This window comes from Dermacentor albipictus, chromosome 10, assembly GCF_038994185.2.
Source record: "Dermacentor albipictus isolate Rhodes 1998 colony chromosome 10, USDA_Dalb.pri_finalv2, whole genome shotgun sequence".
Classification (NCBI taxonomy): domain Eukaryota; kingdom Metazoa; phylum Arthropoda; class Arachnida; order Ixodida; family Ixodidae; genus Dermacentor; species Dermacentor albipictus.
In genome coordinates, this window is record NC_091830.1 from 6,917,681 (window position 1) to 6,936,190 (window position 18,510).

Here is an 18,510-nt window from a genome sequence, read left to right on the forward strand (position 1 = left end):
TGACAACAAAATTTCATTTTTTTCACATTAGGCTTCAGCAGAAGTGAACTCCTGGTCCGCGACCCTTGGCGGCCTCTGTGATAAAGAGAGAGAAAGACTGTTATTACGTGAAAACGTTACTGTTCTTTTTCTCAAAGTAGACGACACTGCGATCTTTAGTGATACCACTCTTACTGTTTCAATATTTCTGAAAAACGTCGATGTCTTAATGTGTGCAAAACAGCTAAATCAGAGCGCATTAGACAAGGGACGACCGCAGAAACGAGACGCACACGGCGTTACGACTTCCAACTATTAGGAGTCGGCGCGGTCATCCCTTGTCTAATGCACTGTGATTTACCTATTATGCAAGACCAAGAAGCCCGAATTTCTGTTGAAGCTCAGAACTGACTGACCCACGGTGCCTATAAGCTGAAGTATCTCCCACGTGCTGATTTAATAATCAAATTTGGCCAGAGGAAGGAAGGCGGAGGTAGTGACGTAAACGTCACGTGGGCCCTCGGCTACAATGTCGATTGATTGCTTTATTTGCTTCACCACAGAATAGTGTAAAAAAAATCGAAGGGAAAATCCGTTGGAATGACGGCGTTGTCGTGCTTAAGGGGTCCTTCACCCCCTTTTTCAACTATGAGAGCAGCTGAAAGACAGCACAATATCACAGCACCTTATGAGGAGGAGATCAGGGGCGTAGCCAGGGGCGGGGGGCACACCAAACACGTGACCCCTCCCCCCCAACCACCCAATTTCTTTGTGCCAGAATGCTGCCTGCCTCCCCTGAGAAAAATGTATCCTAACCCGGTGGCCTGCAGCAGGTTCTATCCAGGGCAATACAATGATCAATGTGAATTATGTATATATGGGCAGGGCGGATCTGCCACATATGCTATGGGCATGCTCGAAGACGGCTCCTTTCTAGGGCCGCAAAATTAAAGGCTGGCTGCAGTGGGAGACCTTGCTGCTGAGCTCAGACCAACGAGACCAGCAGGTCTGGGCCGTCCAGCAGCCGAGACAGCCGCTGAGACCCAGGAGCTCTCGGCCGTATGCTAGGCGGAGGGAGTCTGCGTCCGCCACCGTGATTGCTGGTATCAGTAAAAATTGACTCTCTCTCTCTCCGCCACTGGAGGAGACAGGCGAGGAGTTCCACCTGCGTGCGCTGGTCGAGGCAATGAGAGAGAGCCGTCGCTGCATGCGGGAAAAAAAGGTAACTTACCTCCTCACGCCATCGCTCCGCAAAATTTAATTTGCTGGCATATACACTATTACTAAACCCTTTGAGAAAATTTCTGCGGTAGCTATAGCGCTCCCTGGGCACGGAGCCTGGTGAGGGGAACCTCTGACGTGAACCACAACCCATAGAGTTCCCCACAAAAAATTTTGTACGAAACTCTATGCTACAACCCAACAGCGGGACTCCGCGAAAAGAGCAAAGAGGGCGTCCACGTCGTTTCACATCCGTCGTACCGAGCATGCTTCCCAGGAAGGCGCCGTAGGTGGCGCTCGCCGTGACTGCGCCCCGGTCGGCGGGGTTCATGCGCAGCGTGCGGACGCGGAAGGCCCGCCCGTCCGGCTCGCTGGGTCCCACCACGTCCAGCTCGAGGCTGTGGTAGTCGGCCATGCCCGGGTCGGCCACCAGCCGGCCCCGGACGCCGTCGAAGCCCAGCGTGTGCGCCGCGAGCGCCGCGGCCGCCATGCTGTTCACGTTGTTGGGCGCCATTGGACAGAGGCAGCGCACGGGCCCTGCACGAGGGGCAGAGAAAGGGCCCTCTCACTGGAGAGAAGCGCCAAGTGTGCGTACCATCGGTACGATTCGTTGGTGAAGATGCAACTTGGCAAGATAACAAAGAAACGTGGGAAGGATAAGGATCGCTCAGCAAGCGGTGGAACCGAAAATTAGTGGCGTAGTACGGTATAACACGAAGTGGGATTAGGCAGGTTACCGAGCAGATCCATTTACTGCAAACTGTAAAGTCACAAAGGACGCACAAATGCAAGACAAGTGGCTATCGATGCCACCTCGAAATATTTGCACCGGTTTCATGTGGCCAATTGGCCTCCAAAATCAGGCGGCGCGCGATATTGGAGGATGACGTCATACATTTAGACAGTGTCCCTCCGCTCTAGTTGAAATGTTATGAGAAGATATGTTCTCAAGAGCACATAATATGCGGTTCCGTGTGAACAATCGCGAGAAGGCGCAAGCAGCGTTTACGAGTTTTCTGACTCATAAAAGGAGATAGGCTACGCCAGCTATTGTTCTTATCGGACCCGCCGTACGTGGCTCGGTGGCTATGGCGTTGCCCTGCTAAGCAAGAGGTTACGGGCTCAAGGCCGATATAACGAACGCATAGCTATTCCAATCTGTGTTTATTTCAAATCGGCCATTAGGCCTCAGTGATAGGTAAAATGGTTCGGGCTCTGTCCATTTGGTCGTGGTGCCCGCCCGTACGGGCAGTCGGCTTTCGCACGTAAAACCCGACAACCTATTCATTGTTCTTAACAGCACTAAGACTGCAAAGTTAATTATGCAGATGCCGAGCGACACATACAACGTAACTACACGTAACACAAAGTTGATGACTGAATTGGGACTTATCAGATACATTCCATTTGCTCACAGAGATGTATGTCATCATCTTCACGCTTTGTCACTTTTCCGCTTCGCCTCGTCATACACAGATCGACAGCTAGGCCCCTCGTTGGCAGCTGAAGGCTCAAACAGAGCAAAAAATATGGTAATTACCATAACACGAGGCGAGAACATAACTGTGACAACCCGGTCTTATATGCAGTGTAAAATAAAAAAAAAAGATCCGCCTATACGCGCATTTTTGTAATGTTGTATATTATTTTCATAAACAGTATTCTTTTTGCTCTGTTAACAGTGAGAAATGTTCGTGTGCCTTCAGGTGTTGCTTTGTATTCCCTGTGCCTTCAATATTGCGTAACACGGTAATCTTTTTAGAGCACTGTTCCTGTTGGAAATTTGTACTTTTTATACCTTTACTGTTTAATATGCCCCCCTTACTTTATGCCCTGCCATAGGACCTGTAAGGTTCTTTTGAATAAAGATACGGTTTCATGGCTCTTGATGTGGTACTGACGCCAGAAAGTAGTAAGGTACTGATATCGTACTTCGTTTTTCTTGGTGACTGACACCATAAGTCAGCCATGTTGAACGCAGCTGCTGTCGGCTGTAGGAGTGCGACGTAAACCCGTATGGAGCGGGAGATCCATGGTAAAGTAAAGCAAGCACTCGTCCAAAAATGTAGAAAAAAGTCGTCCGAAAGGCGAAACATTGAATTAAATAACGTATAAGGTATTAGGCAGCTACATGAACTAAGATTCATAGTTTTATCGCCATATTAATTGCAAAAAACATTCGCTTGCTATTTAAATTAGCAAGCATGATGTCATGCGCAGACAGGAACACCCGAACAGATCTCACTCGATGTCCGCAAACATTCGCTGTCACAACGCTGGCGTGACGAAGATCGCAAGGGGAGCGATCGCTTCTGATAGAGTCACTGTGTACGCTACCTTTGGCAGCATATACATTAACTCTCACTTCTGCTGCTTCTCCCTTCCACGAGCCTCCGAAACTTGAGGTTACGCGATCTTTACCACCACGTTCGAAGACGGCGCACATGTGGATCGACACCAGCCATCTCGGCTCGTCCTGCATCTTTACACCCGCATCACCTCCAAGATAGGGAGTTGGCTGTGTGAACTCGCCTGCTACCCCCTATTGACCACTTTTCGATAAGCAGTTTGCTTTGAAGAAACGAGATGGAGCTTAAGGCGACACGCCACCGAAACCCCTTAAACTTCGTAAAGTAGTGCCACGTTTTGAAGACGTTTTGCGACGTGGGGATTCTGACGTGGGTGCCATGCACCCACGTCAGAATTCCCCACGTCGCACGGAAATGCTGCCACCCTCGAAGGCCTCGAAACCACCCACCGTCGTAGAGCGTGACGGCCTGCGCTCCGAGGGCCGCTCGGTCGCACCGGACGCGCATCTCGGCGTCGGCCAGTCTCAGCGCCGACGGGTGCTTGGTCATGGTGACCGTCAGCTCGGCCAGCTGACCGCGGTCCGCCAGTGCCCGGATGTCGTGCAGGCCCCACAGCGCGCCGCACGGCACGAACAGCGCGTGGCGACTAGCCGCCGCGCGCAGTCGCGCCTCGACGTCCGGCTCGGCGAACGCCGTGGGCGAACCGACCAGCAGGTCGCAGTGGCGCAGGAGCTGCTCGCCATGAGTGCGAACCAGGGAAGGGTGGGCCACCTGTGTAGGAAACGACGGGTATACGCCTAACCGTCAAGGTTGGGACTGGTAAATACGTGCGCTTCCTGGAATGTCAGAAACGCCAGCCTCGCTATGAGCGGATGGCGCTGTTCTGGGCACGCTCAAGTTCCACGTTACATTCTTGAATTCGTCGATCAGTTCTGAGTGATTCACGGGGTTGCTGCGGCCCCTGTGATTGGCTTAACTCTTTCCTTACCGCGCCCATTGTACATCGTTAGCCCGCTAACGATAGTTTGAAACGCCGCTTTCCGAGACCTTCCGCGCCGCTCACGGACACACTGCGCTATTGGATGTGAAGGAGGAGAACTATATTTTTATTTTCTAAGGAGTTTGCTTTTTTCCCGCAAGGCGGTGATTTTTGAACGCGCTTTGAAGTTTCGCGATCGGCAAAGTAGAAAGCAAAAATGGCGCCCGCTATGGAATGTTTGAAACGCCTCTTTCGAGACCTTCTGCGTCGCTCATGGACACACTTCGCCATCGGACATGAAGGAGGGGAACTATATTTTTGTCTTCTAAGCAGTTCGATTTTTTCACGAAAGGCGATCATTTTTGAACGCGCTCCGATGTCTCGCGATCGCCAAAAAAAGCAGCAAGCAAGAATGGCCGCCTCCGGGAGCGGCGCGCGCGCTTCGAAAGATCTCAGATCTCGTGATTCCGCCATTGCGCTGAGTCTGCGATTCATTTTATCGATAGATCGAGCAGCAGCGAGTCGGAGGATGCTGCCTACTCGTCTGACTTAAACTCTGAGAGCGACGACGACGCAAACCAGCTCGGAACATCGGCGGCCGCAGCCCCGGCACGTCCTCTTGCAGTTAAAGTTTTCTAGCGGAATAACCAATGAAAACATTTGATTTTTACGGAGACAGTGCCTATTAGATGGCAATGCATTTTGTATATCTCATAATTTTTGTTCCATATTTTTCTTAGTAGATAACAGCGTGTCTTTACAAACTTTGTTCAGTGCTATCCCACAATCTTGATTCTGGCAATTTATACCTTTCTTTATGTCACATATCGCGTTAATAAAACTTTTATGCGTGAAAAGTGCATTAATTCTACTTTTACAATACCCCCCCCCCCAAAAAAAAACATAAGAAAAGCCACTCTTATCGTAGGATCAAGCTTAATGGGCAAGAAAAATATAGACAAAATTTGGAGGACGCTTAAGCTTCGCCTTTAAGACCCCTTACTGCTTTTCATGCTTCCCGGCAGCTGCAGCTTATATATGTAACAGAAACATTTAACGGGAAACGCTGGCGGCGAACGCTATGCACGAAGGCGAGCTTTCTGGTGTAAACGCAGCCTCTCGCGTAGGTCGATCTCCTGTTATTGTTTTGCATTTCTAATAATTCAGTCTGAAAAGAGCTAACACAAAGGACATGAGCTGTCGGTGTTTTCCAGTACATATGTTTGTGGGCTGCCGTTCTCAAAATTCCGAGGAATAACTTCGTAAAGAATGAAATACAAGGTATGAGCAACTTTGATGGTGGATAAGTGGCTGGGTATGCATGTTTCGGAATTCGGTTCGAAATTCTTTTTGTGTCCGCCCAGGCCTAGTTGATGTTTCATTGTTAAGTGGAAGCTTTAGCTCGGGCCCAACTCTGATGCGGCCTATGCAAATACATGCAAAACGCAAAAACGTTTTTCTGAGATAACCCCTGGACCGACTTTAATGAAATTTGTTGCATTTGAGAGGGAAAGTTGAATTATGGTGACTGTTGGATGCCGAATTTCGATTTAGGGCCGAAATCTTGTTAGAAATTCGAAAGTTAGAAAAATATAGAAGCACGAAGTGTACAAATTAATAGCTCTGCATCAAGAAAAGATATCGCGGTTTGGTAAACGGCATCCATTAGATCATTAAAAGCGGACAAATTAGATATGTCAATTTATATCATAGGTGATTTTTTTTGCGTTGTGTACAAGGGTTCTGCAAAAGCTGTATTTCCATATTACTGAATTTTTTTAGATTCATATGTAACACATCAATTTTGTCCGCTTTATATGTAGTATCAGATGCAATACACAGAACTGTGATATCATTTGTCCTTGCTGAGTTACAGAGTTGTAAACTTGAGGGTGTCGCTTTCTGAAAATTTTCGATTTTTGCTAATTTTGACTAAGAAATTGACAATCTAAATAAAAAGTTCGAAACGAACAGTCACTAGACTTTAAGTTTTTCTTTTAAATGCAACAAACCTGGTCAAATTCGGTGCAGTGGTTGCCGAGAAAAACGAATTTTCCTTTTACATGTATTTAGATACGAGCACTCGAGCTAACGCTTCCTCTTAAAAGTGGACTATATATACGCTGTATTCTAAAAGATGAACTTAGCATGTTTCAAGATTTAATGAACCCCGACGTCCCAGATCTAAAAAGAAGGTTAATTCATGACGTCACACTGACCTACCAGCGCTGGTCTTTGAGCGCGATATTCAAAAAAAGGGAAAAAAACGCAGGCTATAATATAGGTCCATCGATGAACCTACTTCAGGGAAATTAACAAAATTTGAAGCTTGAAACAAATTTAAACAAATTTAATTAACAAATTTGAGTTTTGAAATAATACTTTATCTACACACACTACACTAAGTATTTATCTTTAGTGTCCCTTTAATCACAGGGCGCCACCATGTTTCCATCTTTTGCATTACGGCGAGTCTTTATCTATACACAGTAGCTACACATCACATGCCGCTAGATTCACACCCACTATAGATACTATCACAAGTCGAATATGTCTCCTTTCATCACCGCACCGGGGCGTTTAAACGTTGCCTTGTCCGCACTGTAGAACACTGAACCTTTTTACCTGGTGGTTCCGGATCTTTAATTACTGCCTTTACAGACCGTATAGATTTCGCTGCGTCACGTTCCCATGTTTGCAATCGCATTGCGCCTTGCACTCCCAACTGCAGTACACGTGCTTACAGCGGATACAAGCCACAGCGCGGCCCTCACCTCGACCACCAGGTCCGGGTGTCGGGTGGCGGCCAGCGCCAGGTCCTCGAGCACCAGGTGCGGGGGCAGCCCGTGCACCACGCGGCCCCGGCTCCACACGAAGGCGAGCTCGAGCGACTCCGGCCGCCGCTGCACCTCGGCCGCCAGGAACTGGCCCAGCTGGCCGAAGCCCACGATGCCCACGCGACGACGCTGCATCGCCGAATGACGGCCGACGCCTTATCGCGCCTGCCGCCGCCGTGAGCCGCGCTAATGACGCGTGCAATCGGCCCTCCCGACCGGCGGGGAGGAGGCGCCGCCCTTTTTTGAAAGGCCCGGCTGGTCCGAGGCTGGAAAGGAAGACCGTTCCGTGCATCGAAGGCACGCCGCCGACGCAAGGACGACTGCTCTTCGAGCACGCCGTGGAAATGCCGAAAAAAAGAAAGAAAAATCGAGCGCCTTGCGTAACGAGCTTCGCCTATTCTGCATATACGGATGTATACATCCGTATATGCAGACGTAAACGTACATGTATATACGACAGTACACTAAAAATAAAAGGAAGAAAAGAAAACGCCTATTTGGTATTCCGCCATCGACGAGGGGTAAAAATTGGCGTGAAGGCCTCGTAAATCATACAAAGCCTCCAGTATTTTGTGTGTTCTTCCCGACTAGTTTCTAATGAGCAAATATGTAACTTTCGATTTCTTTTCATTGTTATATTTGCGGCAGATATGTCGCATTCGTAAACATCACTTTTATTTGTTTGCGACGCGCTATGTTTTGTGCGGCTCCTTTTCCCGCCGCTACAAGGATACCACTGCCCAATGTGCGGCGTACCGGACACCTTAGCGCACCTGATCATCGAATGTCCATGGCATCTAGACAAAGACGCATCGCCTTCACTGAGAGACTGTTGTAACGCCAGACAAGAAAGCGAAGACCTCATAGAAACGTGGGAGGCCAAGCTCGTCTCCGAGGACCTGGAACAACGACGCCTCGTCGCCAGGGCCAAGGAGGCAGCGAAGGCCAGAGGGTTCCTGGAATGAGACCTCCCATCGAGAGTAGAACCGGGGCTTACCCCGGGATACCTTTTCCAAAATAAAAGTTTATTCCTCCTCTTCCTCCTTTTCCCGGGTAAAAAGGAAGAATCAGATGCCGTTCAGCTGCCTTCTAGTGTCCCTGTATATCGTTCACTATACCATTACAGTTTACCGCTTGCGAGCACCGCTTACTTTATACCGAACAAGCGTCCCGCATGGACTATACAGATCCAAGATGTCATGCGTCCCTTTTTTACCCCCATGAAAGTTAGGAAATGTAGGGGGCACAATTCCGGTGCATCACGTGATCAAGAACGTGCATGAGTAGGCCACAAAGCCCGAGCCTACTTGGCAGGCCTGTGGCCTTTAAAACTATTACGGGACCAATAAATGTTACTTTCTCATCGTCGTCGTCCCACAAATACTCACGATTGCCGCCTTAAGCAATTAGGTTCCCCGATATAGTTCATATGAAAGGCGCCTTGTAGGACAAGTAATCGCACCTTGCACATGTACTTCGCAGGCCAAGTTGCCGACGGTCTTCGTACGGTGCACGTATGTCGCTCAGCAGCGAAGTGTTTTCTATACGAAGGTGAGACGTTGTTGTGGGCATCGTTACTATAGTATATCAAAAGTGTAGCACATATTTGCCACCCACGATAAAGAAAGGCAAATTCTTCTTCAGACTGCTGGAGCAGTGGCGGGACGAAATGAGCGGCAACCTAGCGATGGAAATGACGCTCGGAGTGCTATAGAGCCACATGACGTACACCGCCCGATGAACACAGCTGACAAATTTAAGTGAACTTTATAGGGTGGTTGCTTGGGCTAGTTGGCAATTCATGATAAAAACGACGTATACAGCGCGAAGGACAAGGACTGCGAGAGCGCAGTGTTTGTCGTCTCTCGCAGTCATTGTCCTTCGCGCTGCAAGTAGATTTATCGCGACAAATTTACTTGGATGGCAAATTGAGGTCATGTCAATAACGCACGTATCAATGATCGCACTGTGGACAGTGTTGAGATTTACCACAGGGGCTCATATATATCTAATTACATGGGAATGGACGTAAATCGTTTTCTTCGGTACCTGCTGCTTCGATTTCGATAATTGTTGCATTGAAAGGAGAAAGCGAGAATTTAACTACTGTATAGGAAGTATACTTTTATTATAGGTCGTCAATGTTCTTATAAAAAAATGCTCGAAAATCGAGAAATTGCTAGTAACTCAAGTATATCATGTTTAGAACAATGTAACTCAGCAATACTAATAAAAAGAACCATATTAAGCTTCTGTAAACTACAGTTGTGGAAACCGGGGCTACATGTACAGGAAATTGCGTAAATTTAAAAGATAATGCAGAGATAGGAAAAATGATATACTGTGAGATTAAACAGCGTATCAATATCAGCTCATTCCAGATGTTGCAAACTGACCGGGATGCATTCATCCGCTCGAACCACAAACCATGTTCGTGCGCGTCAACACTCATTCGCTGAAGGCAGCGGCTCGCGGGCAGTCACTGAATCGAACTGTGTGCCCGCGCACATGTTCTCTATAATTTGGTACACAACGAAGAAGAAATACACACAAAAAGAGAACGTGAACAAGATGCACTTAACGAATGCACATAGACATAACTACATAGAAGACGAATTTAACACCATTAAAAAAAAAACAATATCAGTATCATACACGACCATGGCAGCGGCGTCACGCAACGATAATTTGACCCGCCATGGTATTCCGCTGCCTAGCTCGCGGGCTCGAATCCCGGCATGCAGAGGCGGCCGCATGTCGAATGGGGCGGAATGCAAGAACGCCCGCGTACTTGGTTTTACGTAGGTGCACGCTCCCGAACACCAGCTGGTACAACATAATCCGCAGCCCCTCCCAATTTGGTGGGTCCCCCCTAACGGAGTGTGCAGTTTGGGGACGTTAGACCCCCATAATTTTACTTATTAACGATAATTAGAAGGGACCTACCGAGGTTGTTCCTCGGGCCATGGACTCGCCGCGAATTTACAAAGAGCTGGCGACCTAAGGAATTCCACAAAGACTGTCGGCATGCATACGCCGCTGAACGTACTTACTCAACGCGTGTGTATCCACTACAGCGACGTTTCCCGCGATGCGACAGATTGTAGTGTATATAGATATATATGTAGTGAAATACTCCACAAATATTTCCAGAGGTCGGTTTGCAGTTACTCTTCGAAACGGGCGCTTCCTCTGCCCTTCAGTCCAAGTTGCTCGCTTTACTGCGCGTCTTAATCTTGTCTCGCGCTGCTATCTTGGGTTTATCACATCGCCAGCTCGAGCCCTAAACGTAGTTGTTGAGCGACAATCACAGTCGTGGGGTCTCGCACGCTCACGCGTCTACGACGATCGCACATCACCCCCAAAACAATCAAAAGACGAAAAAAAATTTTCATTTGTTTTAACGTCTCAAAGCAACGATGAGGCCATGAGAGACGCGCTGTCGAGCACGGTTCCGGGTTAATTTTGGCCATCCGGGATTCTTTAACGCGCACCCAAATCCAAGTGCACGAGCGCGCGTTTTCGGATCTCGGCCCCATCGCAATGCGGGCGCTGTGATCGGGACTCGAACCCGCGACATCGTGCTCCAAAAAGAAAAAAATAAGGGAAAGAAATAATCCTTCGCGGCTTAGTGTGTCCCCAAAATCATAATCTCGAAAGTGCATTTCCCTTCTTCCTGCAGCTCCCATCTCCCATCCCTTCCCATCTCCTGTCAAGGTATATCACGCTTGGACGATTAACAGAGCGCAAGTAGGCACACTCGTCCACTACAACCAGCGCCACGTCATTGAAGCAAGCATCGGAAAGAGAGTTTCACATAAGGGGGACGCAAGCGTTTGCCCCCTCCCCTTCGAGCGCGTGGGGCAATGTGACAACATGCGCGTGCGTCCCCCTTATCTAAAACTCTCTAATAATGTTCGTCACAGCCTTGAATCCAAAAACGACATGACACGCTGCTGCTCGTTTTTTCGAATCAAAAAGGCTTCTAGAGCCTCATGTGTTACTCTTCGATCGTTCAAACATAATAATCCAAGATGCGTTACCAACTGGGCCAACAAATTATTTTGGATCCACTATATCACGCTATGTCAGGCTGATAACGCACATGTCGCTCGTGACGTGAAAGTAGCGGGAGAGCTGATAGGAGTGCATACGAAGGCCGGCAGGATACAAAGGCAAGCAAAAATGCGGGGCCATCCGCTACAGCACCCTGCGTTGACCCAGGCTTCAGTGTAGCTTGGGGGAGGTTACTAATAATTGTTTAATAAGAATGTCGAAGATTTAAGTGAATAATTTTTCGCAGCATCTACATTTTGCAAATCGCATATATGATATGAAAACTTTTTGCTTGATGACTTGTGCGATAATTATCTACTTGTACTCATAACCCCAAGCGAAGTTCGCAGAGCAGCAGCCTCTTGCTGAATGCGGTAACAAAGCATGCACTACCTACGTACTGAGGATATATATATATATAATTCTCCTTGGTACGTACAAGTCGGCGCCGCTAGTAACTCCACAGTGCGAGGTAGCTAAAAAACATCGCTCCCTTTATTAACAGTTTTGCACCGTACACTTACCGTGAAATCGTCACTGTGCATCAAACAGAGTAAACATACACAGATAAACACAAACTCTCTGAGAAAAAACAAAACAAACGAGGCAGCGAATCGAAATTCGGGTTGCCTGCCTCTGAAGGCAACCACGAGTATGGCGAGAAGGCGACGTCAGCGCCACACTTAGGTGGAGATGGCGTCTCACACGCACGTGCGCGGAGCCGTTGCACAACTACGCGTTTTCTCCTCCCGTTACGTTCACGTCTGTCCTCTCCTGCACTATTTGCGCGTCCACCGAAGACACGAAGCGATCTTCTGCAAAGGTTTATACCAAAGGCAAACCGTTCATAGCAGTCTCAACTGACCGCGACTGCTCGCTTGCGTTTCCAGTTAACCACTGCGGCGGCAACAAACGCATCAGCGCTCAACTCCGCTGTACCAAGAGCACGCGAAAACCGTACAGCTCTCGGCGAGCGAGGGCATCGCAAAGTCACAGCGGCACTCCGAAACAAGCGAGATGCAGCGAGCCAGCTGGTGGGCCGTGCGGACAGCGTCTCTTTGGCGGCAGAGCACCAGCCTTCGCGGCGTTTCGGGCTCGGCGGCGCTGCGCAGCGACCAACTGTTCGTCCACCGCGACGACGAGCACAACAACGCCAAGGTCAAGTTCGAATTTACGCCCGAGAACGCGAAGCGCGCCGAGGCGATCACCAGCATCTACCCGGAGGGCCACAAGAACGCCGCGGTCATCCCGCTGCTCGACCTGGCGCAGCGGCAGCACGGCTGGCTGCCGCTGACCGCCATGCACTACGTGGCCGACTACCTGGGCATGCCGCGTATGCGCGTCTACGAGGTGGCCACCTTCTACACCATGTTCATGCGGCAGCCCGTCGGCCGCTACCACGTCCAGGTGTGCACCACGACACCATGCATGCTGCGCGGCGCCGAGGACATTCAGGCGTGCGTGGAACGCAAGCTGGGCATCCGGCCGGGCGAGACAACGTCCGACGGACTGTTCACGCTCAGCGTGGTCGAGTGCTTGGGCGCCTGCGTCAACGCGCCCATGATCCAGGTCAACGACGACTACTACGAGGACTTGCAGGCCAAGGACGTCGACGAGCTGCTGGACGCGTTCCGGCGAGGCGAGAGGCCCAAGCCCGGCCCGCGCAGCGGCCGCTTCTCGTGCGAGCCGGCCAACGGCCTGACGTCGCTCACCGAGCCGCCCACGGGGCCCGGCTTCAAGGTGCGACCCGACCTGTAGTAGCAAAACAACCACGAGTGTCTTCTATTAAAGGAAATCTGTAAGTGCGCGACCCCTCCCGAAAACATGACCCGGGCGTTGGTGTCGTCACTGCCTGTCCGAGCTGCCGCTCCGCCGTCGCCGTCTGTACGAGCGCTGGTTGCGGAAGTTGCATCGGGGCCTCTTGAACTCCGGTCTGCCAACACGCTCGCTGGCGGGGCTGCGAATGATGGAGAGAGAGGGCACATGCAGCACTTGCCTCTTCTACTTTGGCGGCAAGGGACCCTCCCCATTGGGCATGCCTTTACAATCTGTGCCCTCTTGGTAGTGCCCTCTTGGTAGTGCCCACTTGCGAAGTTCTAGCTAATTCTCTCTGAAAGACGTTGGGAAACACTGGGAGTGTGTACTTGCAAGTACTTTAATGCATGTGTAGGCTTCTTCAAGCTACAAAATAAGGCCCCAAGTGACAGTTCAGTGCAGCATTGTGCACTGTCGACCCTTGTTCAACATATGCTTCTTGGTTTTGATTTTACCAAGATCATTCTTTACACTGCAACAATGAACATTTTCTGTTCTCGGCCTTGCTAGGCTAAACAGAACCAGGGTACATAAGAGCAAAATGCAGGACAGACACAAATTTAACAGAAAAGGATTAGCACTGGTATAAACTGTTTAATAACAGTACTACTTGGAGTGCATGCACCCTATCACATCACCAGGTCACTGCACAAGACTACGACATAAAAAAATGTGCAAGACAAAGAGCATCAATCGTGAATTTATAGTGGAAGTGCGCAAGCTTGTAGATGCATCACTGATACAGATAGAGGCACTTCTTTTCATGACAGAATGGCTCTGAAGACAACTGAGCTGTACTGTTCTTACCCCTAACCTTTGTTTCCCGAAGTTGCACCTAGCATCCAAATAAAGTAACATTTATGACCAAATGTGCATGCTTCATAAGGCGATTGCTTACTCATCATTTTGTCTGGCTGATATAAATGATTAAGATGTTTCCAGTACTAATACATCCTTGTTAGAATGCAAGGTGAATTGGCCCAACAGTGAATCCTAAAGTTATCGTTCACGTGTGCCGAAGAACTTTTGTGTTATGGTGTTTTTCACTAGGCGATCAGGAGCAGCAGGATTTTGTTGCTCCACGGCTGCAAATCCAGATTTCATCGACTAATCTGCAGCAGGTTCGCACTTTCTTCTGGTTGTGTTGGATCAACTGGCTCCATGCTAGATTGCTCTCATTTGCTCCACTGCTGAGGCACGGATTTGGACGGAAATGGGACAAACGCTGTGGGACGGCGACTTCAATTGCCATGGAAACATACAGAGAAGAAGTTGGTTTGCGTGACATGTGCGCACAGACTTCCGGTATGATCCATCATGGAGCATTCTTGCGCTCCACTGGCAGATTTGGCAGATTGGATTGGCTGCTCCAGAACGACCAGTGAAAAACACCATTAGATAATGCCACCAACATTGAGTCTGTGAGACACACTTTGAAGAGCTGCTGGAATCGTCTGCATGCAATGGGTAAAACAACTGGCAGGCTTTGCAATGACGGCATAAATGCTAGTTAGGGCATCGTGAGGAACGTGCAAGCACTATCGCAGTACTAGAAAACACTTTTTTTCTACCATCACATGAGCCTGCAAATTCCTTTGGTAATCATGGGATATAGGCCATAGTTCTGTACAAAATTTGCTAGAGGGGACTCTGACACCATGATTGTTCAGCTATTGGCTTCGGGCCTCATCTATTGCGCTTTATATGTACAGGTACAATAAGTGTCTCTGCACATGCCTAATCATTTCGAATCATCGCACTCGGAACGCAGTATTTTGTTGAAAATGATAAATAATACCCACGCTCCCGAAGAAACTAGTTCCAGGTTTCCCTCTAGTGATTGTGCTTGCTCACTCCAGCAGTATTTGTGAGAAACTCTATGATGCCAGCATTGGTGCACAATACCAATGCCGGTAAATTTCAGTGCTCGAGAGTGCATATACTGGGCCTGTACTTTCAATGTGCCACTTTTGGTACAACGCATCAACAAGCATCCAGTCAATACAGTAGAGAACTATACAGCATGAAAATAATGCTTGATGGGCTGCGTTCAACTTTTTTGTTGCATACACCAGCATAGCTGGTCAACATCCACCAATAGTGACATGCACGAAATCTATTCAGCATGCATCCTCTAATCATTGGATGAAAACATTATCTAAGGTTTATGCTTACATGCCAGTTCCAACAAATAGTGAAAACATTAATAAAGGAAAAATGAGGCATCCACCCAAACGTAGCTGAGTGCTACAAAGGAAATCCATTCGGGTTCCTCGACAGAAAAGCTTCGCAGTTGAAAAAAAAATTTGTCCTGGTCCGGGACTCCAACCCGGGATCAAAGACTTTCCGGGGCAGCCACTCTACTATCTGAGCTAACCTGGTGGCTAGCAGATGGCAGGCGAAGTCGAATTTATCAACAACTCGGAAGCAAAGGCAAGAGTTTGACGCAGTAGTTCTGTGGAAACCCATAAGATGGAGAGAAATAATTAATAAAGGGAAAATGAGACATACACCCAAACATAGCTGAGTGCTACAAAGGAAACCTATATGGGTTCCTCGAAAGAAAAGCTTAGAAGCCTGGCAACTGCAGCTTATCTAACCGCAATGTTTACCAGGAAACGCTCACGGTGAACACTATACATGAAGGCGAGCATTCAGGTTCTTTTTTTTCTTTCCCCCACACAGCCGGAGGCGCTTCTTCTTCGAATGCATGGAGGCGAGCGCCATTTGGTGGTATTCGAGGAACCAATTGCCGCTCTGTGATTGGTACAAACCTTGAACACACAGTGATTCATAGCGTTTTTACTCACCCTCAATTCTGGCGGCCTCGTGCTCGCTGCGTAACGGGGCCCTTGAAGCTATCACTTTAAAATGTTGATTTTAGAGTGCGGCTCTTACGTGTCCGTTCCTGCGGCAAGCGTAGGTGTTCCTGGCATAACAGAGCGAATGCGGTGCGCAACAGGGGATGAAAAAAGCGGTGAGAGAGAATAGGCACAAGGATAAAAGTGGGGAGGAGGGAACAGCGGAACCATGATGTAAAAAGTGGAGGAGGGTAAGGCGAAAGTGTGAGAAGAAAAGCGTAGTGCGATGATGATGGCTACGAGACGGTGCCAGAATCGCGCATCATCTGGGAGATTTGTTGGCGGCTTTGTGAATTGTGGGGCCAGCGCGTGGGGCTTGCTCTCACGATCTCCAGATAAGCAAGGCAATGGTGCCACACTCCAATATGTTCGCAATGTACCGCACAAGACCATTGTCAAGGCCAGCCAATATATAGCGTAATAAAAACACGTATAGAGCTGTGCTCAAATTTCGCATTGGGGAGTATCGTAATTGTTGGTTAATTTTTTTTTTTGCAATGGTATGGTGGTGTAATCTGTCACCACTATAGGCGAAAAGTGCATTCCACTGTAGCAGTAACGGATGGTGACAGACTCATTAAAATTATATACATATTGTAGCTCTGTGCAAGGCAGTCTTTGTTTGGCAGTCATCTGTGTCTAGCACTCTCGAGTGACAACCACCATCAGTTCTGAAGGTTAAAAAGAATGCTTGCCAAACTTCGGTGATGGATGTCTCCTACAAAAAGTGCAAGCAGACAAGAGTCAGTAACCTTCACATCATTTTTTGTTGTTTCTCAATGCTGGCATGAGTCGGACAGCTGTTGATTTATTTCTGCAAAGGGAGCAGCAGAAAGCATCATCGCCATCCTCACCTGCTGGACTCGTCTGCCGGTTGGCTGGACTGCGGCCCCTCTTCTGGTTCACCTCCTACAGGCCTGCAGCAGAAAGAAGATGGCCGTGATGTGCAAATTTGCTCAAAAGGGCTTCTCGCTAGGTTTGGGCACTGCAAACAGGCAAGCGTGGTGTGTAACCATGTGGTGATTATCGTAACTCGAATGTATTAGTGAGATCTAAACTGTGAAAACACATGAAAGTTCAAACAAAAGCCTGTGCACTCTTCTCCTCGACGCAGCAACTTTGGCCATCAGCACAGTGGCGTTTCCACATTAGGCGCTTTGTCCGTAGCACACTAATAGACAGCAGCAGCGTGAACTCTGGAATTTCTGTGACACACAGAGTACACAGAACTGTCTATAGAAATGCGGTACGCGGCAAGAAATGAAAGGAGACAAACGAAATGAGGTGGAGGTCTTCCACTCTGATGTGGGAGAGGCAATGGAGTCTTCTGTTGCGAGCAAGCAGCTCGTGTCAGGCCGTAATGGCCTCCCAAGATATAAATTGCTCTCATGCTGGGTGACACTGAACTGTTCTTTTTTTTAAACTTTTGCATTAGAACACTCCATAGACTGCCGCACTTCACAGCTTCTTGTATAGTGAACATTTTTGACAGGGCTTGGAGAGTGGGTCCTTAAGTAAATAAAATTCTATTTTGTGAAGGCAAAGCTCACTGATTTCATCTTTTTCTTCGTGCCAGAATCAGAGGCATGCTAAATTTTTCTTGCAAAAAAAAATCAGCTGCATATTCAATTTCTGCTTTGAACCCATAAAAAGTGTACGCGCATTCGGTTCAGGGACGTGTTAGAATTAGGGCAAGTATGGCCATATGAATCAGTGGTGCGTTTTGGTGCTTTCTTGTGCCTCTTGTTTAATTGGGCCCACTGGATAATACGACCAATCTCATTGGCCCTGTGAGGGTCGAATTAACGGAAGGTGACTTATAACAATGCTGCAAATACAAAATCTAAGACGAGATCAGTTACGATGACATGAATATTTGTTTGCTCGCAGCTCAAAAAATGTAATCTAGTAGTGGCAATAAAATTCAAACAGCGCTAAACGACAGGACCAGAATGAGAAGGAGACAAACACGGTGCTGATTTTTTTTTTTTTTTAAAGCTGTCAAACACTGAGCAAAAGCAACTTTACGCAGTGGATACAGCCAGCAGCGTGGCATGGCAGGCTTGCAGTTGGCAAACTAACATGCTCATCTTCTGTGATCTCACTGATCACATAATTGCATATTGATGACGATGCCCAACCAGCATTTGACATATAGTGTAGTTCCTGTGTCATGGTGTTGGGCTAGTATGTTGCCAATGGGTCATCAAAATTGTCAGTAGTAGTACCTTTGCTGGCCTGTCAGAGGCATCGCACTTGTGTTTCTTACGCACAGACCTTATTGCAATTCTGTCTATCAGCATGTTCACTTTTAACAAACATAAGACATAATGAAGATATTTCCGTGTTGGATGAGGCTCGCTGTAGCGAGGTTCGACTGTACAGTTTATGACCATGATCAGTAGAATGATCAATACACTGATAAATTTGGATCAGTACAAATTATGACTACG

General features: G+C 48.2%; 3 protein-coding genes across 4 annotated transcripts in view; 1 reads left to right on the plus strand and 2 right to left on the minus strand.

Annotated features, from left to right (window-relative positions):
- Positions 1-12,007, minus strand: LOC139050561 (aspartate dehydrogenase domain-containing protein-like). Of its 2 annotated transcripts, none has more exons than XM_070527097.1 (5): positions 11,906-12,007; positions 7,263-7,591; positions 3,959-4,280; positions 1,462-1,737; positions 1-75 (listed from the first exon to the last, which is right to left on the minus strand). In XM_070527097.1, the coding sequence occupies exons 2-5, from the start codon at positions 7,458-7,460 to the stop codon at positions 35-37; spliced, it is 837 nt and encodes a 278-aa protein (XP_070383198.1). In that variant the 5' UTR covers positions 7,461-7,591; positions 11,906-12,007; the 3' UTR covers positions 1-34. The 2 variants fall into 2 exon arrangements, with proteins under 2 accessions (XP_070383198.1, XP_070383197.1); XM_070527096.1 differs by lacking the exon at positions 11,906-12,007 and adding an exon at positions 10,379-10,584.
- On the plus strand, positions 11,984-13,209 carry ND-24 (NADH dehydrogenase ubiquinone). The gene has a single exon (XM_070527098.1). The coding sequence runs from the start codon at positions 12,399-12,401 to the stop codon at positions 13,137-13,139; it is 741 nt and encodes a 246-aa protein (XP_070383199.1). The 5' UTR covers positions 11,984-12,398; the 3' UTR covers positions 13,140-13,209.
- LOC139050555 (DDB1- and CUL4-associated factor 5) overlaps positions 13,202-18,510 on the minus strand; it is a 22,641-nt gene continuing 17,332 nt past the window's right edge. Inside the window, exons 7-8 of the mRNA XM_070527086.1 lie at positions 16,912-16,974; positions 13,202-13,338 (exon numbers count right to left, since the gene is read on the minus strand). Coding sequence (XP_070383187.1) covers positions 13,227-13,338; positions 16,912-16,974 — 175 coding nt within the window. The 3' untranslated portion in view covers positions 13,202-13,226. The remainder of the gene's footprint in view (positions 13,339-16,911; positions 16,975-18,510) is intronic.

Coding starts and splice junctions, on each gene's coding strand:
- LOC139050561 (XM_070527097.1), bottom strand. CDS start 7,460: ATGCAGCGTCGTCGCGTGGGCATCGTGGGCTTCGGCCAGCTGGGCCAG. Junction 4,281..7,262: donor ACCCGGACCTGGTGGTCGAG/GTGAGGGCCGCG, acceptor TTTCCTACACAG/GTGGCCCACCCTTCCCTGGT. Junction 76..1,461: donor CTTCCTGGGAAGCATGCTCG/GTACGACGGATG, acceptor TCTTTATCACAG/AGGCCGCCAAGGGTCGCGGA.
- ND-24 (XM_070527098.1), top strand. CDS start 12,399: ATGCAGCGAGCCAGCTGGTGGGCCGTGCGGACAGCGTCTCTTTGGCGG.